Source organism: Emydura macquarii, unplaced genomic scaffold (genome assembly GCF_026122565.2).
Source record: "Emydura macquarii macquarii isolate MOO-44397 ecotype Brisbane River unplaced genomic scaffold, CSIRO-AGI_Emac_v2 contig_561, whole genome shotgun sequence".
Lineage (NCBI taxonomy): Eukaryota > Metazoa > Chordata > Testudines > Chelidae > Emydura > Emydura macquarii.
In genome coordinates, this window is record NW_027130698.1 from 4,297,709 (window position 1) to 4,315,642 (window position 17,934).

The 17,934-nt window shown below is 46.3% G+C and overlaps 2 protein-coding genes across 4 annotated transcripts in view; one reads left to right on the forward strand and one right to left on the reverse strand.

Moving 5' to 3' along the window:
• The first annotated feature begins 1,500 nt into the window (after positions 1 to 1,500).
• SS18L2 (SS18 like 2) lies at positions 1,501 to 4,875 on the forward strand. Its single transcript, XM_067540070.1, has 3 exons — positions 1,501 to 1,717; positions 2,133 to 2,209; positions 2,743 to 4,875. The coding sequence occupies exons 1-3, from the start codon at positions 1,649 to 1,651 to the stop codon at positions 2,828 to 2,830; spliced, it is 234 nt and encodes a 77-aa protein (XP_067396171.1). The 5' UTR covers positions 1,501 to 1,648; the 3' UTR covers positions 2,831 to 4,875.
• A 1,262-nt stretch (positions 4,876 to 6,137) lies between these two features.
• The window catches only part of GARRE1 (granule associated Rac and RHOG effector 1), a 92,529-nt gene continuing 80,732 nt past the window's right edge, over positions 6,138 to 17,934 (reverse strand). For all 3 annotated transcript variants that reach the window (XM_067540069.1, XM_067540068.1, XM_067540067.1), the window contains 3 exons: positions 12,357 to 12,491; positions 9,343 to 9,421; positions 6,138 to 8,295 (listed from right to left, as the gene is read on the reverse strand). In XM_067540069.1, the coding sequence (XP_067396170.1) occupies positions 7,969 to 8,295; positions 9,343 to 9,421; positions 12,357 to 12,491 (541 nt within the window). In that variant the 3' untranslated portion in view covers positions 6,138 to 7,968. The remainder of the gene's footprint in view (positions 8,296 to 9,342; positions 9,422 to 12,356; positions 12,492 to 17,934) is intronic.

The window sequence follows — 17,934 nt, forward strand, 5'->3', positions numbered from 1 at the left end:
CTAGAATACCACATGGCCAAAATATGAAAAAAGTGAACTGATTTAATATCCCTTTTCTGTCTTTCACTTTTTGAGGGTAGCATGAATTAGCCTCTACCAGTGGGAGCCAGAAGTTTGCTGCAGCAGCTGTAACCCCCTTCTGCTTTCAAATACTAGTTGAGGTCACCCCTTACTGCAATGCAGTTTTCTCAAAATGGCAGACCTGTACAAGTCTAAAACTAATGCATCTTCCAGCCATGCTTAAAGCCATTAAGTATTTATAAAAGCAATCATTTTTCTACTTGAAAATTGACTCTGCACTGTTAAAACCTAGAAACATACAGGATGGAAGGAGTAGTGCTATATGTACTAGTTTTACCTGTGCTGGTGAATTGACTGACATAGTTTTGAGCCTAACTGATGGGGAAAGGAAGTGGGTTTGAGCTCTTCAGGGGGTGTGTCAGGGTAAAGGGCTGAAGATTTAAAAAAAACTGCTGGATTTTTATATTCTAACTGTATGGTTTGAGTTGCTGGCCCCTCTGAACGGGTATGATTTCACTCTTCACATCAAAGCAAGTGATTGGAACCTAATCCCCTTAATACAGCTGAGATGATAGGTAGGCTGTTATCTGTTAGAGGGAAGCTGTTGAAAGTTTAAGGGGGAAGAGTTTCCTTCAACTACACGGCTCTCCCGCAGAAAACCAGGCCTGAGGAGATCTGATCCCCAGTATAGTCACAATGGTGTAATATCAGCCCTCAGTCAAGAGGTGTAGGTGCTGGGGTCTGTGGGTATACGGCAGTGCCTAGCACGTCAGCAATGTACAGATTTCCCCCCTCACCGTGGCACAGTCTTTTCGCCTGGTTGCACTGACGTGTGAAAACAGCTGCAGGCCAGATCTATCACGGGAGTGAGGTACTAACGGCCATGTCACTATCTAAATGTTAGATTCAGGCACCTAAGCTTCTGCACGTGGTGTAGACACCGAAACTTGTGTTGTAGGCCCGGAGCAGGCACGTGAGGCCTGGCCCCTAGCAGGCCCCTGCCCGCGCGCTTGGCCTCGGCTGCCTGGGCCCAGGCTGGCACCCAGCGGCGATGGAACGTTGGCGGGCTGGGTCCAGGGCCCGCCTCTGCCCGAGTCAAAGTGGGGCTGGAGCCGCCTGTTGTCCGCTCGCTCCCACCCGCGGGGCTAGAAACGCCAACGGCGCGGGGACGCTCTGGCGTCAACGGTCAGTCCCAGGCGGTCCACGGAGACTTTTATACAGAGCAGGCGGCAGGGTTTCGCCAGGCGTGGCTGCCTAGACGCCTCCCTGTGCCCCTGCCTGACCTAGGCGCAAAACTGAGCCAAAGCAGGGTTCCCCATGGAGCTAGCTGTGCCCCCTCCCCCGGGCGCTAGTTCAGTGGTGGGAGAGCACGGAATGAGAGTCCGACTCGACGCGGCCCGGCCCGGCGCGGAGGGAACCAATCACCTACGAGGTGAAGGGGGGAAGCTGTTTACAACGCTGATTATTCTCCCTCCCCCGTCGGGTTGCGAGTAGTGGTAGCGACTTTAGCGGAGCCAATCGGAACCTGCCGGAGGCGGGGCGATGATTCCCAGTGGCCCTTGCGCGGACGTCGCGACGGGACGCGCACACCGGCAATAGCGACTCGATAACGGCCGGTTCGCGCGCTATGTCGGTAGTTTTCGTGCCGGAGCGGCTGCGCGGGAAAGCGGAAGTGAACCAAGAGACCCTGCAGCGAGTAAGTCGGCCCTGCCCCCTCGAGTGCCGGCCTGGGGGAGGGGCCTCACCCTCTCCCCCCTCGGTCCGGCCCCGCGAGTCCCGGCCTGAGTGTAGGGCCCTCCCCCCTCGGTCCCCGCGCCGCCGGTCCCAGCCTGTGTGTGGCGTCCCATCCCCCCCGTCGGTCCGGCCCCGCGCGTCCCGGTACCTCGAGTCGAAGCCCCGACGTGCGCGGGAGGGGCCTCCACTCCTCCCGCTCCGAGAGCCCGGCCTTGGCAGCGCGCGCGGCTTGGGGAAGGTTCCGTGAAATAGTTTCAGCCTCAGAAGCCAACGTCAGCCGCCAGCAGCGCATGTTCGCAGCGGCTGTGATCCGCTTTAACGAGCCGATTGCGCACCCTGGTAGCCGCGCGAAGCACTAACCTGCGTGTTTGATTTAGTTACTAGATGAAAACGATCAGCTGATTCGGTGCATTGTAGAGTATCAGAATAAAGGACGAGCTACCGAGTGTGTGCAGTAAGTAAGCTTATTCCAAAATGCAGTCACCGTGATGCGTAATAGAAAAGGGACGCGCTCGTCTAGCTCCCAACGCCCTGTGAAATACTCATGGTTATTTTCTTTTTATATCAAACTGAATTTTTTCTACACACTTGTTTGCATCGGAGGTTGCTTTTTTGCCCCATTGCTGGGTCGGTTAGCTCTGGTGGGACTCTTTTTGTTCAGTCACAATATACAAAGTATTGCATCATCAGCTGAAAAATAAACCCTGTAGGTCTCTTCATTAAATTGATTTGGGGAGTTGGGTCTAGGAGAGAGAAAGTAAGATAGGGTGGGAAAAGGGTTTAATTATTTTCCAAGAATGAGTTTTTTCCATTTTGGGTGTGCAGTAAGTGATCTAAGATGGCATTTATTAATTGTAAATATGCAAGACTACTTTGATTGTCTGAGCACAGCCTGCCCCAGTCTCTCTTGCAGGGAATACAAACGTACAAGTATCAGTGAGTCTTGTTCCTTTCTAAGTTTTCCATACAAACTTTTTTCTCTCATAGGTACCAGCATATCTTGCACAGAAATCTTATTTATTTGGCTACTGTTGCTGATGCAACTCCACCCAGTATACAGAAGACTGTTGACTGATCCCACAAACTTGGATACCATTCAGTGATGCTTGTATGAGGCCTGCAGACATGATTCAATTTGGGAACTCTGAGACTGAGGGATATGACCTTCCCTCATTTTCTCTGCCTCGCTGAGAGAGCAAACTTTGAGTGGGATCATTTGGGAATCCAGGGGCCAAGAGTGATTGGCATTAGGGAGTAGACTTATGGGAATAGGGTTGGTGTGGCTTTGCATCCTAGTAACCATGAGCTGACAAATGTGTGGAAGGTGCTTTGCCCCACTGCTCCACTTTCTTGTGTGGTGTTTTTTCTGAGAAAAATGTCTTGCCAGAAAATGCTGCTCGCTCAGTCTTCCACACTTCTTTGAGGGGTAGAAGATGATCATGATGGGGAAAGGAATTCAAGCAACACTGCCACTGAACTCCAGTAACTGGAATTTCCTCATGTATTCTTTTGGAAAATGAGCTTATTCAGTATGGAGAATGACAACACTAGGTACCAGAGAGCAGAGTGAGCTTTGGAAAAAGGCTCAAGTTCTAACCCACTTACCCAGGAGAAATAGCACCGGAAATATAAACTTGCTGCAGTTGGCCTTCATTATTGTATTGAAGTAACAGCAAGGCTTCAAGCAGAATTAGGGTCCCCTTATGCTGGCTGCTGCACAAAGCACTAAGATACTCCCTGCTCTGAAGAGCTTACTGTTGTCTTTGCCTACTCCAGTGCCAGTTACTTGACCATGAGGTTAAGCAGGTTCATGACTAATCCACTGACTGCCATGGAATCATAGAGTGGGGATAGAGTTCTCCAGTTTTCATGGCATACCACTTCTAAAGTCACAGAGAATGATGGTCAGTGTAGCTGGTTGGTGGGGAAGGACTATTTATCTTAAGTTTCCCACCCCTCTCCCCCATGATAGGTTGTAGGGCACACTGCAGGGCTTGGTGGTCTCACTCTACTTTTGAGAATGCAATGAAGTGTAATACTCACTTTAGCGAACTGTTGGCAGTGGCCTGAAAGACAAGCAAATCATTTAAGCTTGCCCTTTCTTCCCCCTTCCAGTTAAACCAATCTCTGTGCAACTCATTTGTCTAAATTCTTGAATTTGTGAAATTACAAATTCAATAGTAAAACTAGTTTAATTGTACTTTACTTGCAGCTAGGTGGGCATTACAAAAATCAGAAGATGTTTCTTTCTCCCACATGCATGATATAATGCAGTCCATCTTCAAGAATGTGGTTGTGGGCTTTGTTATTCTGGAAAGAGATTCAGACTTGGATCTTATAGGTGGCAGTAGGACTGACACTTGTAGATTAATCATTTCATTAGAGTCAAGACCAAACATTATGCATAATGCTGCTTGTTACAGCATAAGGATCCACCTGTTTCAATAATTTTAGTAATTTCATTATAGTTAGTGAAAATGTTTTCATTTAAATTGTAAAAATCTTGTTTCTGCAAGATTCCAAGATGGCAAAAATGCAGAGTCAGTAATTTGTGTCAGATGCAATACAGGGACACACTTCGCTGCACTGTCTGTCATTGGCTGCCAATATGATTGCAGTAGTTAACAATATTAGTCCAGGCAGATTGAACTAAAGCTCTTTCCAGTAATAAAAAGCCCATGTGGGATTAATATGAAACACATGGAGTTAGAGGAAACCTACTTTACTACTTGCAGACAAACTTAAGTGGGATCGCAAAGTATGGAACTGTATTGAGTAGTTACTTCCCACCCCCCAAAATTAAATCTTATTCAATATTCTGATCTCAGGTTTCTAATTTTCCAAGAAAGTAGTATCTGATTTGTCTTGCAAATTGATAAAATTAGTGATTTCCTTAAAGCTTTTTCAGAAATAGTATGTGAATATTATCCATTTATGGAAACAGCTTTAAGCAAATGCCAGGGAAAGTTTTACATGTGCATTTAAATATTTTTATAAGGGAATACTCATTGTTTCAGTAAAATCCAAGCTGTTCATGTATTACTTTAACTTGCTGGAAGTATCATGTTGGATATTTTGTAATAAAACCTGTTAAACATCTCTGCAGTCATTCCTTTGCAGGTGCAAAGTATTTAATATTTAGCAGCTTTTCTCCTTAGAATGATAGTCATGTGCATGTATTTCATTGTTGGCAAAAGATACGGTAAGAGGCTTTTTCATTTGCACATTTCAGATTTTGTATTCCAGTCACACAATTAGTGTAAATTAAAGGAATGGCAGAGGACCATATTTTTATCCAAAATCAAAGGTGATTTGTGAATTGTACATAATGAAAGCGATTTAGCCTATATAATAGTTGCTAGAATGCAAAAATTCACCCCCACAGGCTCAATGAGTATCAGTTGTGTTGAGGTAGTAATACACACTTATTTTTCAGCAACTTTCCCCTGGCCCATGAAGGTGCATTAATAGTTGGACATGGTGCTATCCACTCCATCCTACTACTGGTAAAATAGCCCCAAAATGAGGATTATGGGGAAGTTTGATATCACATTTGATAGCAGGAGTAGCCAACCATCCTGACTTTCCAAGCCATATATGACAATCTTCAGAAGTTTGAGAGCTGGGGCACACCTGCCAGAACTACAGCCCTGGAGTGGGGCTAGGGGCTTCTGCCCTAGGGGGCGGGAGAGGAGGGGTCCTCAGGGCATCAGCTTGGCAGGGCTCAACACTCCAGCCCTGCTGGATGTGCTCCTGTTGAACCCCAAGCCCCATCAGACAGGAGCCCTGAGACACCCTTCCCCCTGCTAAGCAGAAGCCCCTAGCCCCACTACCCGCACTTCAATTATAGAAGAACCGCATGCAGCTTGCAAGCTGCAGTTAGGCAACTCCTGTCATTCAGTAGACAGTTGACAATTTTTACTTTAGCCCTTAATACTTTTTCATTTACAAATTTAAGTTACATCTGAAGGCGCTGTTCATTTCCACAGGGAAGCATATTTTAAAAAGGTAGGACCTGTTATTAAATGTATGTCTTTAATAAAGCAAAGAGGTTTTACTTTCAGGTGCTTTTAAAGTAAAATACAAAATGTTCAGTTCCAGTTCAGAAGCATTAGCTATTCACAAGAAGCACTGCAATAAGGGTAAGTTAACTAAGCACCAAACCCTTGCACTTGGCAGTGTAACTCATAGATACATTTTATGGCAAGACTTGTTTGCCAAGTGCAACAATTTTAAAAATTACCAGTGTTCAGAACAATTAGCGGCAAAGGACACAGCACCTACAAAGTCAAAATGCAGACAGAGACATGGTTTCAGTTGTGTTTCCATAGTTCACTTAGATTAAGTTTAGAAACTGCCAGTACTTGTAATTTACCAATAAACTGCAGCAACAGTTTTGGCATGGGTTAGGAAAAGTTCAAAGTTAAATATTTTCTACTAATTTGCATTTTGGTTTTAGTATGACTAATCATGGGATAAATACAACCAAATTTAGAATCAAATATTAGTTAAATGTTCAAGCTTCAGGAAACTCCAAACCATTTTGTCAAGCTAAATAACCACTACCACTTTCAGCAGAGGGTTTTCAAAAATAAAGTAGTACAGAACATTAACAATTTACAGACAAAAGCCACACTGTGCAAAGCACATTACTGTAAAGTCTATGTACAGCAAACAATTCTCTGTAAACATGGTATGTATGAATTTTCAGAAAACATGGTGACAATATATCATAAATACAGGCAACATTGGCATCCTTAAACAGCACAAAAGGTAACATTCCGGGCCTACAAATACAGCCCGGCACCATACAAACAAAAGAGGTGAATGGGTTTTAAACACCCAAATGTTTTATAGTATTAGTGTTGTATATTTTTATATATCTATATATATATTTTATTTTTTGGTATCTTTAGATATAGATGTACTAAGTTTGTAGAAAAATGGAACGAATGTGCTTTTATCTTCACTGAAATTTTTATATGTAGTTAGAACTAAAACCCCACTTTACTAGTAGTTAACATATTAGAATGGTATAATGATTTAAGAAAATACAAAAATAAGATTAATACTGTCAAAACTTTATACCAGAAAATATTATGATTTAATTACTCTTTTAAAGATGAAATATGAAAATTTTAAATAAGTTTTAACTATATAAAGAATCTTCTGTAACTTCTATTAATGTACAATGGGATAACTATACATACATATTTACTCCCCCCCCCCAAATTTAAGCACCAGTCACACTCCTGGATCCACTTTGGTTGGAAGATTATTCCAAATTCCACAGGTTCACTTTATAATGGCACATAATAATGTTCTTTTAAGTATCTGCTACCCACATTTTAATTCTAGTTTCTCTTCTGAGCCAGCTCACAATTTTTACTCTAACTGTAGCATCTGAAATAAGACTTTAAATATATGCAAGTAGTCTCTTAGCTATACTTTCACACATTTAAGGAGCACTGTGGGGGTAATGCCTTTGGCCAAATGTAGAAGTATCAAATTGTGTTGTTTAAAAATTAGCATAATCATATCCACACAGATACCATCTACCTTAGGCAGCCAAGAAAACATTTGAGACAGGTTTGAGTGGTTCCAGCTGGTCTGTATTTACATTAATGAAATTAGTGCAAAACTTAGTTTTGCAATGGTTTTTGAAACACTGCTGTAACAAACCCATTTGGATGGCATATTAAAAGCTACTGCCTCACTTCATTAAAAAAGTTGTCACAGGCCGTTTACTTAGAATACAAAGGCTTTACAACTTGTCCATTATAAATCTAAACAAGAACAGTGTTGAGCAAAACTGACCACTATATTTGCTTAATTAGTCAATGCATTTTAGCAGGAGATGTTTAACTATAAATCTCTATGAAAAATAGCTATAAAATACAGTGTCTTGCATGGTAGTCTTCGCAATTTTTGTAAAACGGATTTGAAAAGTAAAGGTAATATACACATTTTAAACGCATTTCTGCATCACAGTTTTGGGCTGTTTCATGTACATCTAACAAACATATTGGCTCTGTTTGCTTGGCACTGTAAAACAGAATTTAAAAGCTTATGTACATCACCATAAAGTTTTCACTCCACATACTGTAATAAAATAACCAGAACACAGCCAATACAAAGCTGAAACAAAGATAATATACATAATTTATAAGACTGTTCGGCCCTGTGATGCATCTTTCCAATATAAAAAAGCAGTTAGTATTGATGCAGGTAAGATGGTCTGCGTTCGTGCTTTACTGGAAAAGATTTAAAGCCCTTATTCAGCTGTTTGTGCTGGGAAGTCTGCTGCTGTGGTGAGTGTTGCTGCTGAGCATAGGCAAAATTGGAGGAAATCCCTGTCGATGGAGCACAGTCATTGGCTGTAGACCAAACGGGTGACTGTAAAATCTGCATTGTGTCATTCCATTGACTGACTGGGTTACTCATCTGATACAAAGATGTACTCTGATTGGGCAATGTGTTTGTAACAGATGACGAATGCTGCCAAGGGGCCTTTGGAGGCCAGGTTTTGGTTTTATTATCCTGTGAAGACAGAATTATCAGCTTTGATTTTGCTAATCAAAATATTTCCTTTTGAAACTATACATCAATGCATTTTGTTTTGATTTCAGAAAATAGATTTTTCTATTTACTTGTCTTTAAAATTATTTATAATGAGAGAGTTGAGCAGATCAGAAAGAAAAACCCTTCATTTTTATAATATTTGCATAATAGGTACCCTTTTTCCTAGGGAAAAAAGGAGCATGTTGTGAAACTCATTCAGAGGCTTTCTACAGCTTTTCCCCGAGTCTTTTTGTTTATAAAAATTCTTTGGTATCTTTTCTTTAAGCTCATAAAAATGACTATTGGCTTAAAGCAGGCATATGTTGAGCAGTTACATGCAAACTTTCTTCATGAAGGATCCTGAATACATTATGATTTGTAGAGCTCTACAACAACATCTTTATAGAGCAAAAAGACTAATTTATTTCAGTTATCTATGTTGGCAGTCAGCTATTCCCTGGCAGCTCACTTCATGGTGTGATTCAGTCTCCTGTTCATTTTTCACTTTAAAAAAATTACCTCACTGTGCAGCACTGCTACCTCTGCATCTATGCCACCTTGCTCTGCTACTAGAGCACCCTGATGGGCATACCACATGCTCTGGTTTGTCATCAAAATATCTGGGAAGTGAGGGGAGAAGAGCACTATAAACAATACACTTCCATTCCCCTGCAACCAGGAACTGTTTGCATGACTCCAATAGGAAGAAAGCAATGTAGCTTGAATTGATTGAGTTGTTTCCAGTCAGGTTAATTTAAAAACAAACAAACAAATATATATATATGTATATTTGTGTAGTGACTGAAGCAATGGGGCAAAGATGCTTTATAAGATTCTCAATTTTAATATGTAAGCAATTTTGTGCAAAGCTTTATATTTCCCCTGCAATGCAGCTGATTTTTGGTGTTGACTCAATTCAGAGCCAACAAAAATTAGTTAGGTGAGCAGTCTGAGGTACATATCTAGTTTTTCATCTCTTGCTACGTCACCTTCAGTAACATACAAAAAAAGCAATTTTCTGCTTACCTGATTAAGATCATCTACTGTGGAAAGAAGAGGCGGCGATGGTAGTGTGCCAGCTTCCTGCTCACCACTACTGTGTTTTCTGCAGAAAGCAACAGATTGACATGCAGTTTGCTGTCATTTTAAAGCACATCTTTTTCACCTACTGCTGAATGTAATTCTTAAGATGACTGACTAAAAGATCAGTTAAAACGGTTTACACTGTACATTTGGCAGCTTTGCATGTGTACTCTTCTCCGTTTTCACTCTCTTTGCATGTTTCATCCAGCAACAGGGAAGAGAGAGGAACATTAACAGTAAGGTTCCTGTTTCCATAAAACAACAGTTGGTAGGCAGATTCTGGGAAAGTAGTATCTAAACTTCAACTTTTAAAAAAATTAGTTAAAGACACAGCCTGAAATTAGTCAGTCACCCACTTCTTTTGCTGTCCAATTATATTTAGTAAACCATATCAAGTTGAAGTATGTTCTGAGTACTCATGAATTGACGCCAGAGTAAATCCTTCAAAAATAGAGTGCAGCTCCCAAGAACTGCACATGCTATTTGTTCTAGCAAGTACACAGTCTGGCTTGTATCTAGTGACAGGGAAGTGGATTTTAATGAAGGACTGTATTAACATTTGGAACCTATAACAGTAGCTCCTCTCTGTCAATGGCTAATTTGATCAGAACCTCTTGAACGCAATTTTAACACATTAATTCCACCCCTTGTTTTGTTTGGTTTAAGCAGAGATAATGTAGTCACTATCTGTAGAAAGTTCTGATTTAAATGCCCAAATCACTAGTAATCATAAGAAAAAACGAGAGTACTGTATTTTTGCTATATACAGACAAACACGGCTACCCCTCTGGAAGTAATTGTAAGAACGGCCATACTGGGACAGACCAATGATCCATCTAGCCCAGTATCCTATCTTCCGACAATGGCCACTGCCAGATGCTTCAGAGGGAATGAACAGAACAGGAAAATTACTGAGTGATTCATCCCAGCATCTGGCAGTCAGAGGCTTAGGGACACCCAGAGCATGGGGCTGCAGCCCTGACCCTATAGCCAATAGACCTATCCTCCATGGATTTCCCTTTTTTTTTTTTTTTTGAACCCAGTTATACTTTTGGCATTCACAACATGCCCTGGCAATGAGTTCCACAGGTTGACTGCGTTGTCTGAAGAAGTACTTCCTTATGTTTTAAACCTGCTGCCTATTATTTTCTTTGGGTGACCCTGGTTCCTGTATTATGTGAAGGGGTAAATAATGCTTCCTTATTTGCCTTTTTGCCTTCACATCATCCATGGTTTTATAGACCTCTATCATCTTCCTTAGTTGTCTTTTCTAAGATGAACTGTTCCAGTCTTTTTAGGCTGTTCCATACCCCTCATAATTTTTATTGCCCTTCTCTACTTTTTCCAACTGGAATGACCAGAACTACATGCAGTATTCAAGGTGTGTGGGCATGCTATGGATTTATAGGGTGGCATTATAATATTTTCTGTTTTATTATCTATTTCTTTTCTAATAGTTCCTAACATTGTTAGTTTTTTTGACTGCTGAGGACACTTCAGTCTACATCCCCTCACTGTTTTGACCCTTGACTTGCCTTCTGGGTGCATTAACCTTATCCACATCTTGCTCCACCATACATCTTTCAAGGCAACATATCCAAAACAGATATCCAAGGATGATGCTCTGCTTCAGGAAATTTACTTTCAGCACCTTACTCCAAAAGTGGGTACATTTACTTATATTTGCATGTATTGGCTCTAAATTCTTCAGTGAGGCTGTTTTGAGAGGTTATTTAAAACATATTCAACCACAGCACAAGTATTTGCTGATAGTTTAAGTTTCCCAAGGGACAACCACATGACAGGTTTTGAAAACTACATGTTTTGGGAACTTAATACTCAACTGGAGTAGGTATGTAGGTCCTCAAGAGGATGTAGGATCCTCAAAGGCATTTAGAGATTTAACTCCTACTCATTTCAATGGGAGTTAGGCATTTAAATAGCTTTGAGGATCTGGGCCCTATTGCCTTGAATAATTAGCTTTTCAATTTAGGCCTCTTCATTACTCCTCTCTTAGCTACACGCCTACCATGAGGTTAGTGAAAAGTTCCAGAGGCACAGCAGAGCTTTCAATCGCTCCAGAAGGTGGAACATTATTAGGTTGTGATGTGTAGTATAACAGAAATAATCTATTGCTGTAATAGGCTTGCAGTAATCCACTTTTGAGACTGAGTAAACACCTTTGCTCTGTTTGGCTATTAACCAAGCTCATTAGTTTTATCTGATACAAAGAAAATGCAGGTGTGCATACGGAAAAGGAGGGCTAAGTTGACAACGGCATTAAAGATAAAGACAGGAAATTCGTGGCTGATGCTCAGGAGATCAGTATAGAGGCTTGACATGGTAAGAATAACAAGGTTGGAAGGTTATTTTAGCAGCAGCATTTTGAGTAGTAGTAAGGGGAACAAGGCTGCAGCAGTCAAGGCCAGAAAGGAGGAAGCTGCAGCAGTCAAGATGGATAAAGAGGGTTTGGATGAGAATTTTATCTTTAGAATAGACAGGAAAAAAGGGATATCAGAGATGAAGTGTGGGAAGAAGTGATAGGATTTATACACGAGTCTAAAGAGGGCCAACTGAAAGATAACCCCCAGTTTAAATGGGTGAGTAACTGGGAGGACTGGGGTGTTATCCACAGTGACAAAGAGGGGTGAGAGTTTGGGGGGAAGTTGAGTTTGAGATGACAAATGGACAGTCGTGAAAAGATGTCAGAAAAGGTATTAGACTGGATGAGGAGACATCTTAAGAAAGATCAGAGCCATTTGCATGAAGATCAGATACACAAAGATGCATACAAGCAATGCGGCTAATAAGTTTCAATTCATGTGGTTGTCTCACGATCCCACCAGCAGAATGCTCTTCACACAGTGAGATTCTCCCTTTGTTTTGCCACTCTTTAAAGAAGTTAGGATTAAAAAAATTCAAGTGGCACATGTTTATATTAACACATCTCTGCTCACCTCCTTTGCTTGACAGCAGCAACAAGGTCTGGCCCTGAGAACATGGAAAACAAACTGTCTCCATTAGCTGAGGAGGTCTCGTCACTTGAGCTGGCAGAGTCTCCTTGATTACCGGACCAGCTGTTTGTCATATCACTGTAAGAAAAATAGGAAGTCAGTCCTCATTTCTACACTGTCCTGACCAGAGTCATGTGACATCAAGAAGTGTTAATGGATTTTACATTAAATGCAGAATGTTGAAAAGTCCCTATTTCTGGGACTCATGGATTAAACCCCAATTGTGAAGAACGTAAGGGGGAATATTTTTGAAGTATCTATTCATATGGAAATCAATAAGTTTCACTGCTGATTATTCTAGTATAGATCCTGCCACTGCAATATCATTAATTGCAGCAGTCTAATACTCGGTTTAGGAATTTCCAAAAGGGTTCAGACTTTTTATTTCAGAATTAGATGAGCAGGGTTCTCTACCTGGAAGCTGCAAACTGGCCTATGAAGGGGGTCACAAACAACCACTCTCCCTTTTTTGGTGGCCAAATGGGAAGAGGATCCTGAAGCGTTTTTATGTTGTTTAAAAAAACCCAAAAAAACAGGGTTACTTACCAGTAACTATTGTTCTTCGAGTGATTGCTCATGTCCGTTCCGATATCGGTGAGTGCACGCCCCTGTGCACGGTTCCCGGAACTTTTTTCCCCTGAGCAGACCCTGTAGGGCCGGCTCTCGTGGCCCCTGGAGTGCCGCGCACATGCCGCAGTACATGAGGCGTTGCCAACCACACGCCCCCTCAGTCCCTTCTTTCTGCCAACTCCGACTGCAGGACGGGGTGGATGTGAGCAACACATCTCGAAGAACAACAGTTACTGGTAAGTAACCCTGTTTTCTACTTCGAGTGATCGCTCATGTCCATTCCAATACAGATGATTAAAAAGCAATACCTCGGAGGTGGGTAGGAGTTAGTTACTGGTGAGCTGCCCTCGGCACGGCCCTGCCGCAACCCGTGTCCTCTTTTGCCAGCTGAACAATGGCGTAGTGGGACGTAAAGGTGTGCACCGACAAACAGGCGGTGGCTTTGCAGATGTTCTGCAGGGACACTCTCTCCAGGGAGGCCGTAGAGGAGGCCTGAGCTCTGGTTGAGGGCACTGTGATGACACCCAGAAGTGGCACATTCGCCTGCTCATAGCACACTTGATGCAGGATGTTTTCCATGCGGAGATGCGCTGGGCAGAGACAGGTGATACTTTCGTCCGGACCGCCACTGCGACAAAGAGCTGCATCGATTTCCGGAGCGGCTTTGTACGCTCAACGTAGAAGGCCGGCTTGTCCCACGTCCAGCAAATGCCAGCTCCCTTCCTCTTCCAAACCGTGCGGTTTGGGAAACACAGGGAGAATATCTCTGTTAAAATGAAATTGGGAAACCACCTTGGCAGGAAGGCTGGGTGTGGCCTCAACTGCACCTTATCTTATGGAACACTGTATAAGGGGGCTCCAAGGTCAAAGCCCTAATTTCGGAGACCCTCCCAGCTGAGGTAATTACCAACAGGGAGGGTACCTTCCATGAAAGTATAAGCAGAGGACATGAAGCCACGGGTTCAAAAAGGGGGCCTCATGAGTCTCAAGAGGACCAGGTTGAGATCCCAGGGAGGCACCGGGTCACAGACCTGCGGATAAGCCTGCGGATAAGCCTCTCCAGCCCCTTAAGGAACCTGACTGGCATGGGATGGAAGAACAGGGAGTTTCCCTCTAGTGGCTGATGGAAGGCTGAATGGCCACCAAGTGAACCTTCAACAAGGTCAGCGCCAGACCCATGGAGCTCCCTAGGCAGCACGACCTTCTCTCCCAGGTCCATGGTCGCCTGTTGCACCTGGACCGGAACTCCCTGCACCTCATGGCCCGGAGGCCCTGTGGCCAACGGAGGGAGTGAGACCCTGCCCGGTGTGGGTCCAGCACCTCCTGCTGGAGCCTTAACCGGAGCAGGTACTCCAGGATCGCCTACCGAGGCGAGAGGCTGGGTGGAATGCCCTGGGACTCCTCCCAAGAGTTAAACTGACACCTCTTAGGCCAAGACACAATCTGTGTAAAAGATTTCCTGCTGCCCAGCAGGAGGTTCTGGACCCACACCGGGCAGGGTCTCACTCCCTCCGTTGGCCACAGGGCCTCCGGGCCATGAGGTGCAGGGAGTTCCAGTCCAGGTGCAACAGGCGACCATGGACCTGGGAGAGAAGGTCGTGCTGCCTAGGGAGCTCCATGGGCGGAGCGATTGAGAGGTCCAGCAGCATGCTGAACCAGCACTGTCTCGGCCAGGCCGGAGTGATAAGTGTGACGCCCGCCCTATTCCTCTTGGTTTCCAGTAGGACTTTGGGCAGGAGCGGAATGGGCAGGAGCGCGTACCTGAGGGTCCCCGCCCAGTCGGTGAGGAACGCATTGGAAATCGACCCGGTCTCACCCAGAGCGAGCAGAACCTTGGGTACTTCGTGTTCCAGGCCGATGCGAATAGGTCTCGTTGGGGAACACCCCACTTCCGGAGGGTCGTAGCCACCACTTCTGGGTGCTGCGACCAGTCATGGCAAGGTCGAAACGCCCTGCTGAGGCAATTAGACTCCTCCTTCCTCACTCCCGGGAGGTGAGAGGCAGTCAAGCAGAAGTCATGCTTCATGGCAAGACCCACAGATGGGCCGCTTCCTCGCAGAAAGTCCCCTTCCTGCCTGTTTATATAAACCTAGCTGCGGTGTTGTTCGTCAGCACCTGCACCACCCTGACTGCCAGGAACCGGAGGAACATCCTGTATGCTAGGCAAATAGCCCTTAGCTCCTTTACGTTGACGTGCAGGCACCTGTCCTCCCCCAACCAGGGCCTTTGTGACTCAGGTTGGCTAATGTGGGCCTTCTGTCCCACATCCAAGGTGTTGGAGATTAGGGTGACCGATGGAACCAGTTCCCTAACGGGATGCCCTTCAACGTTGCCCTGGGCGATCTCCACCAGCCTCGGGAGGCTAGGATGGGTGGGGGAACTGTGACCACCCAGTCAGTCAGTGAGGGTCTGCTCGGCACGTACACCGAGGCCAACCATTACGTGTGGGGCACCATGTGGCCTAACAGCTCTAGGCAGCACCCGGCTGTTGTCGTGAGGCATCGGTGCAGCTGGGAGATGATAGAGATCCTAGCCTCAAGACGTGGCTGAGGCAGGGAGGCTGTGGTCTCGGAAGCATCTAGGGAGGCCCCAATTAATTCTATGCGTCGCACGGGGGTTAGTGTTGGCTTCTGCTTGTTAAGGAGCAGACCCAGGCTGCTGCATGTGGAGGGAGTGAGGGTCACTCCCTCCTGCACTTGGAACCTGGACCTGCCCTGATCAGCCAATCATCCAAGTAAGGGGAGATTTGCACATTCTCTCGCCTCCGGTGGGCCGCCACTACCGTCATGCATGTGGTGAACACCCCTGGAGCCAAAGACAGGCCAAAAAGCAGGGCTGTAAATAGGTAGTGGGAGCTAGCCACTGTGAAGCGGAGGAAGCTCCTATGGCTGGGGAGGAGGGACCCATGAAAGAATGTGCTCTTGAGGCCGAGGGCTGCAACCCTGGAAGGGATTATGGAGGCTAGGGAAACCCTGCAAAACCCCAGTCGTTTGACATGTTTGTTTAGACGCTGCAGGTCTAGTATGGGTCTCAGACTCCTCGTTGCCTTGGTGAGCCATAACCACCACTCATGTTGAGGAGGGTGTCCACCTCCTACAAGAGGAGTTGCTTGGGGGGGGGGGGGGGGGTGTGTACAGCATAGCCCCCAGAAACTATTCCGAGGACCCAATGGTCCGAGAATCTTTGCCCATACAGGGTAAAGGGCCTTAACTTGTCCAGGACAGAGCAGGTCCACGGGAGCCGTAGGGCGCCACCCTCAGGCGCACCATCAAAACTGTCTCCACGATTGCCCAACCCCCCTGGGGGCTCTTGCTGGGGGGCTGATGGGGGGCTGATGCCGTCCTCTAAACCCCCTAATTCTGTCCCTGTTTTGTAGGGTTGAAAGGGCCTAGGCGGAGGTCTTGGTTGCTGCTGCACCTTGGAAAAAAGGCGGAGGCTATAGCCTTACCCGCGGAGTCAGCAGCGTCACTGGAGCGCTGCCCTAGCCACCGTGATTCCTTCATCCAGGATCATGGTGAAGTCTGTGGCCTGGTCCTAGGGCAGGGTCTCAGCAACTGCCTGAGGGAGTCCCACCATTTAAAATTACATCTCCCCAGGAGGGCCTGATGGTTGGCAGTCCTGCAGTGCAGGGCTGCCGTGGAATAAATTTTTCTCCCAAACAAATCCCAGCCTTTTCTTGTCTCTGTTCTTGGGAATGGAACCAGGCAGACCTTGCCTGTCCCGCAGGTTGGTTGCGTGTACCACCAGGGTTCCCAGGGCCGGATGAGTGAACAAATACTCGAACTCTTCAGCTGGCCATAACACTTTTGCCAGCCACCTCTACGTGGTGGTGACCGAGGAAGGGGTTGCCACAGGGCCTTAATTTTGAGGACCCTATCGTGGACTGGTTGGGCCACCCTTGCTGGGGCAGCCGCCACCAGCACATTAAAGAGGGTATCAGCCTTCACTAACTCCTTGATCTCCAGTTCTGAGTTAGAAGCCACCCTCACGGGCAGTCCCTGGTGCGCCCTGAAACCCTTCAGTGGCACCATGTGGTCCTGTAAGACTGTCTTGTCCAGGGAGGGGGAAGAGGACTGCCAAGGGAGGTCCTGCAGGTGCTCCCCTGCCTGCCGAAGGGACCATAGCCCTCCGTGGGGTCAGACTCCTGGTCCAAGGAGCAGTGTCTACGGGCCTTCTCCTGTGTCGGGGGCATGGATTGCACCCCTGCTGACAGAGTGGATTGGGGCTCTGGTCCCATCTGGATGCTCTGTGGGGCCCCAATAAGGCCATTGTCCCAGGAGCCAAACCGGGGCTGACTGTGCCACCTGCTTTGACGCCTTGTGGGGGCGTCAGCTGTCGCGACGACTGCTCCCCCATGGGACCTCGAGCCACTAGACAGGCGGTGCCAGGGCCGTTCTTGGCCCCAGGTGCTGTGCCGCACCGGGGACCGAGTTCTCGCCACCTCCGATGTGGAGGACCGCCTCCGTCGCCGCGGGCAGTGCCCATGGATGGAGGCGCACTGCGAAGAGCTCTCGGTACCAGAGCCCCAGTACCGAGGACATCGGCAGTGCCGCTTACCCCTCGTTGATGGAGACCGGTGCCGCTCCACCATCCACAGTGCCGAGTCTAACTCGGGCGACTGGGTTTCACATTGGGGCCTGCATGGTGTGGGGTCCTCGAATGGCGAATGGAATTCCGCACCACCTCGGTGCGGCGAACCCCTCGGTGCTGAGGCCTCCGACGATGACCGGGGTTCTACACACCTCGGTGCGGCGAACCCCTCGGTGCTGAGGCCTCTGACGATGACCGGGGTTCTACACCACCTCGGTGCGGGCGAACTCTTTGGTGCCAGAGATCTGGAGCAGGAGCCCGAGCACCGCCTGACAGACCTCGACTGGTGCCGCCTCTTAGCATGCGCTGCCTCCGGTTCCGGGGACCAATGTCAGCACCGAGAGGGAGACTCCGCATCCGG

Bases quoted from the DNA above. Each gene is read 5' to 3' on its own strand.
- SS18L2 (XM_067540070.1), top strand. From the start codon at position 1,649: ATGTCGGTAGTTTTCGTGCCGGAGCGGCTGCGCGGGAAAGCGGAAGTG. The intron at 1,718-2,132 runs GTAAGTCGGCCC...TGTTTGATTTAG, and splicing joins ACCAAGAGACCCTGCAGCGA to TTACTAGATGAAAACGATCA. The intron at 2,210-2,742 runs GTAAGTAAGCTT...TTTCTCTCATAG, and splicing joins CGAGCTACCGAGTGTGTGCA to GTACCAGCATATCTTGCACA.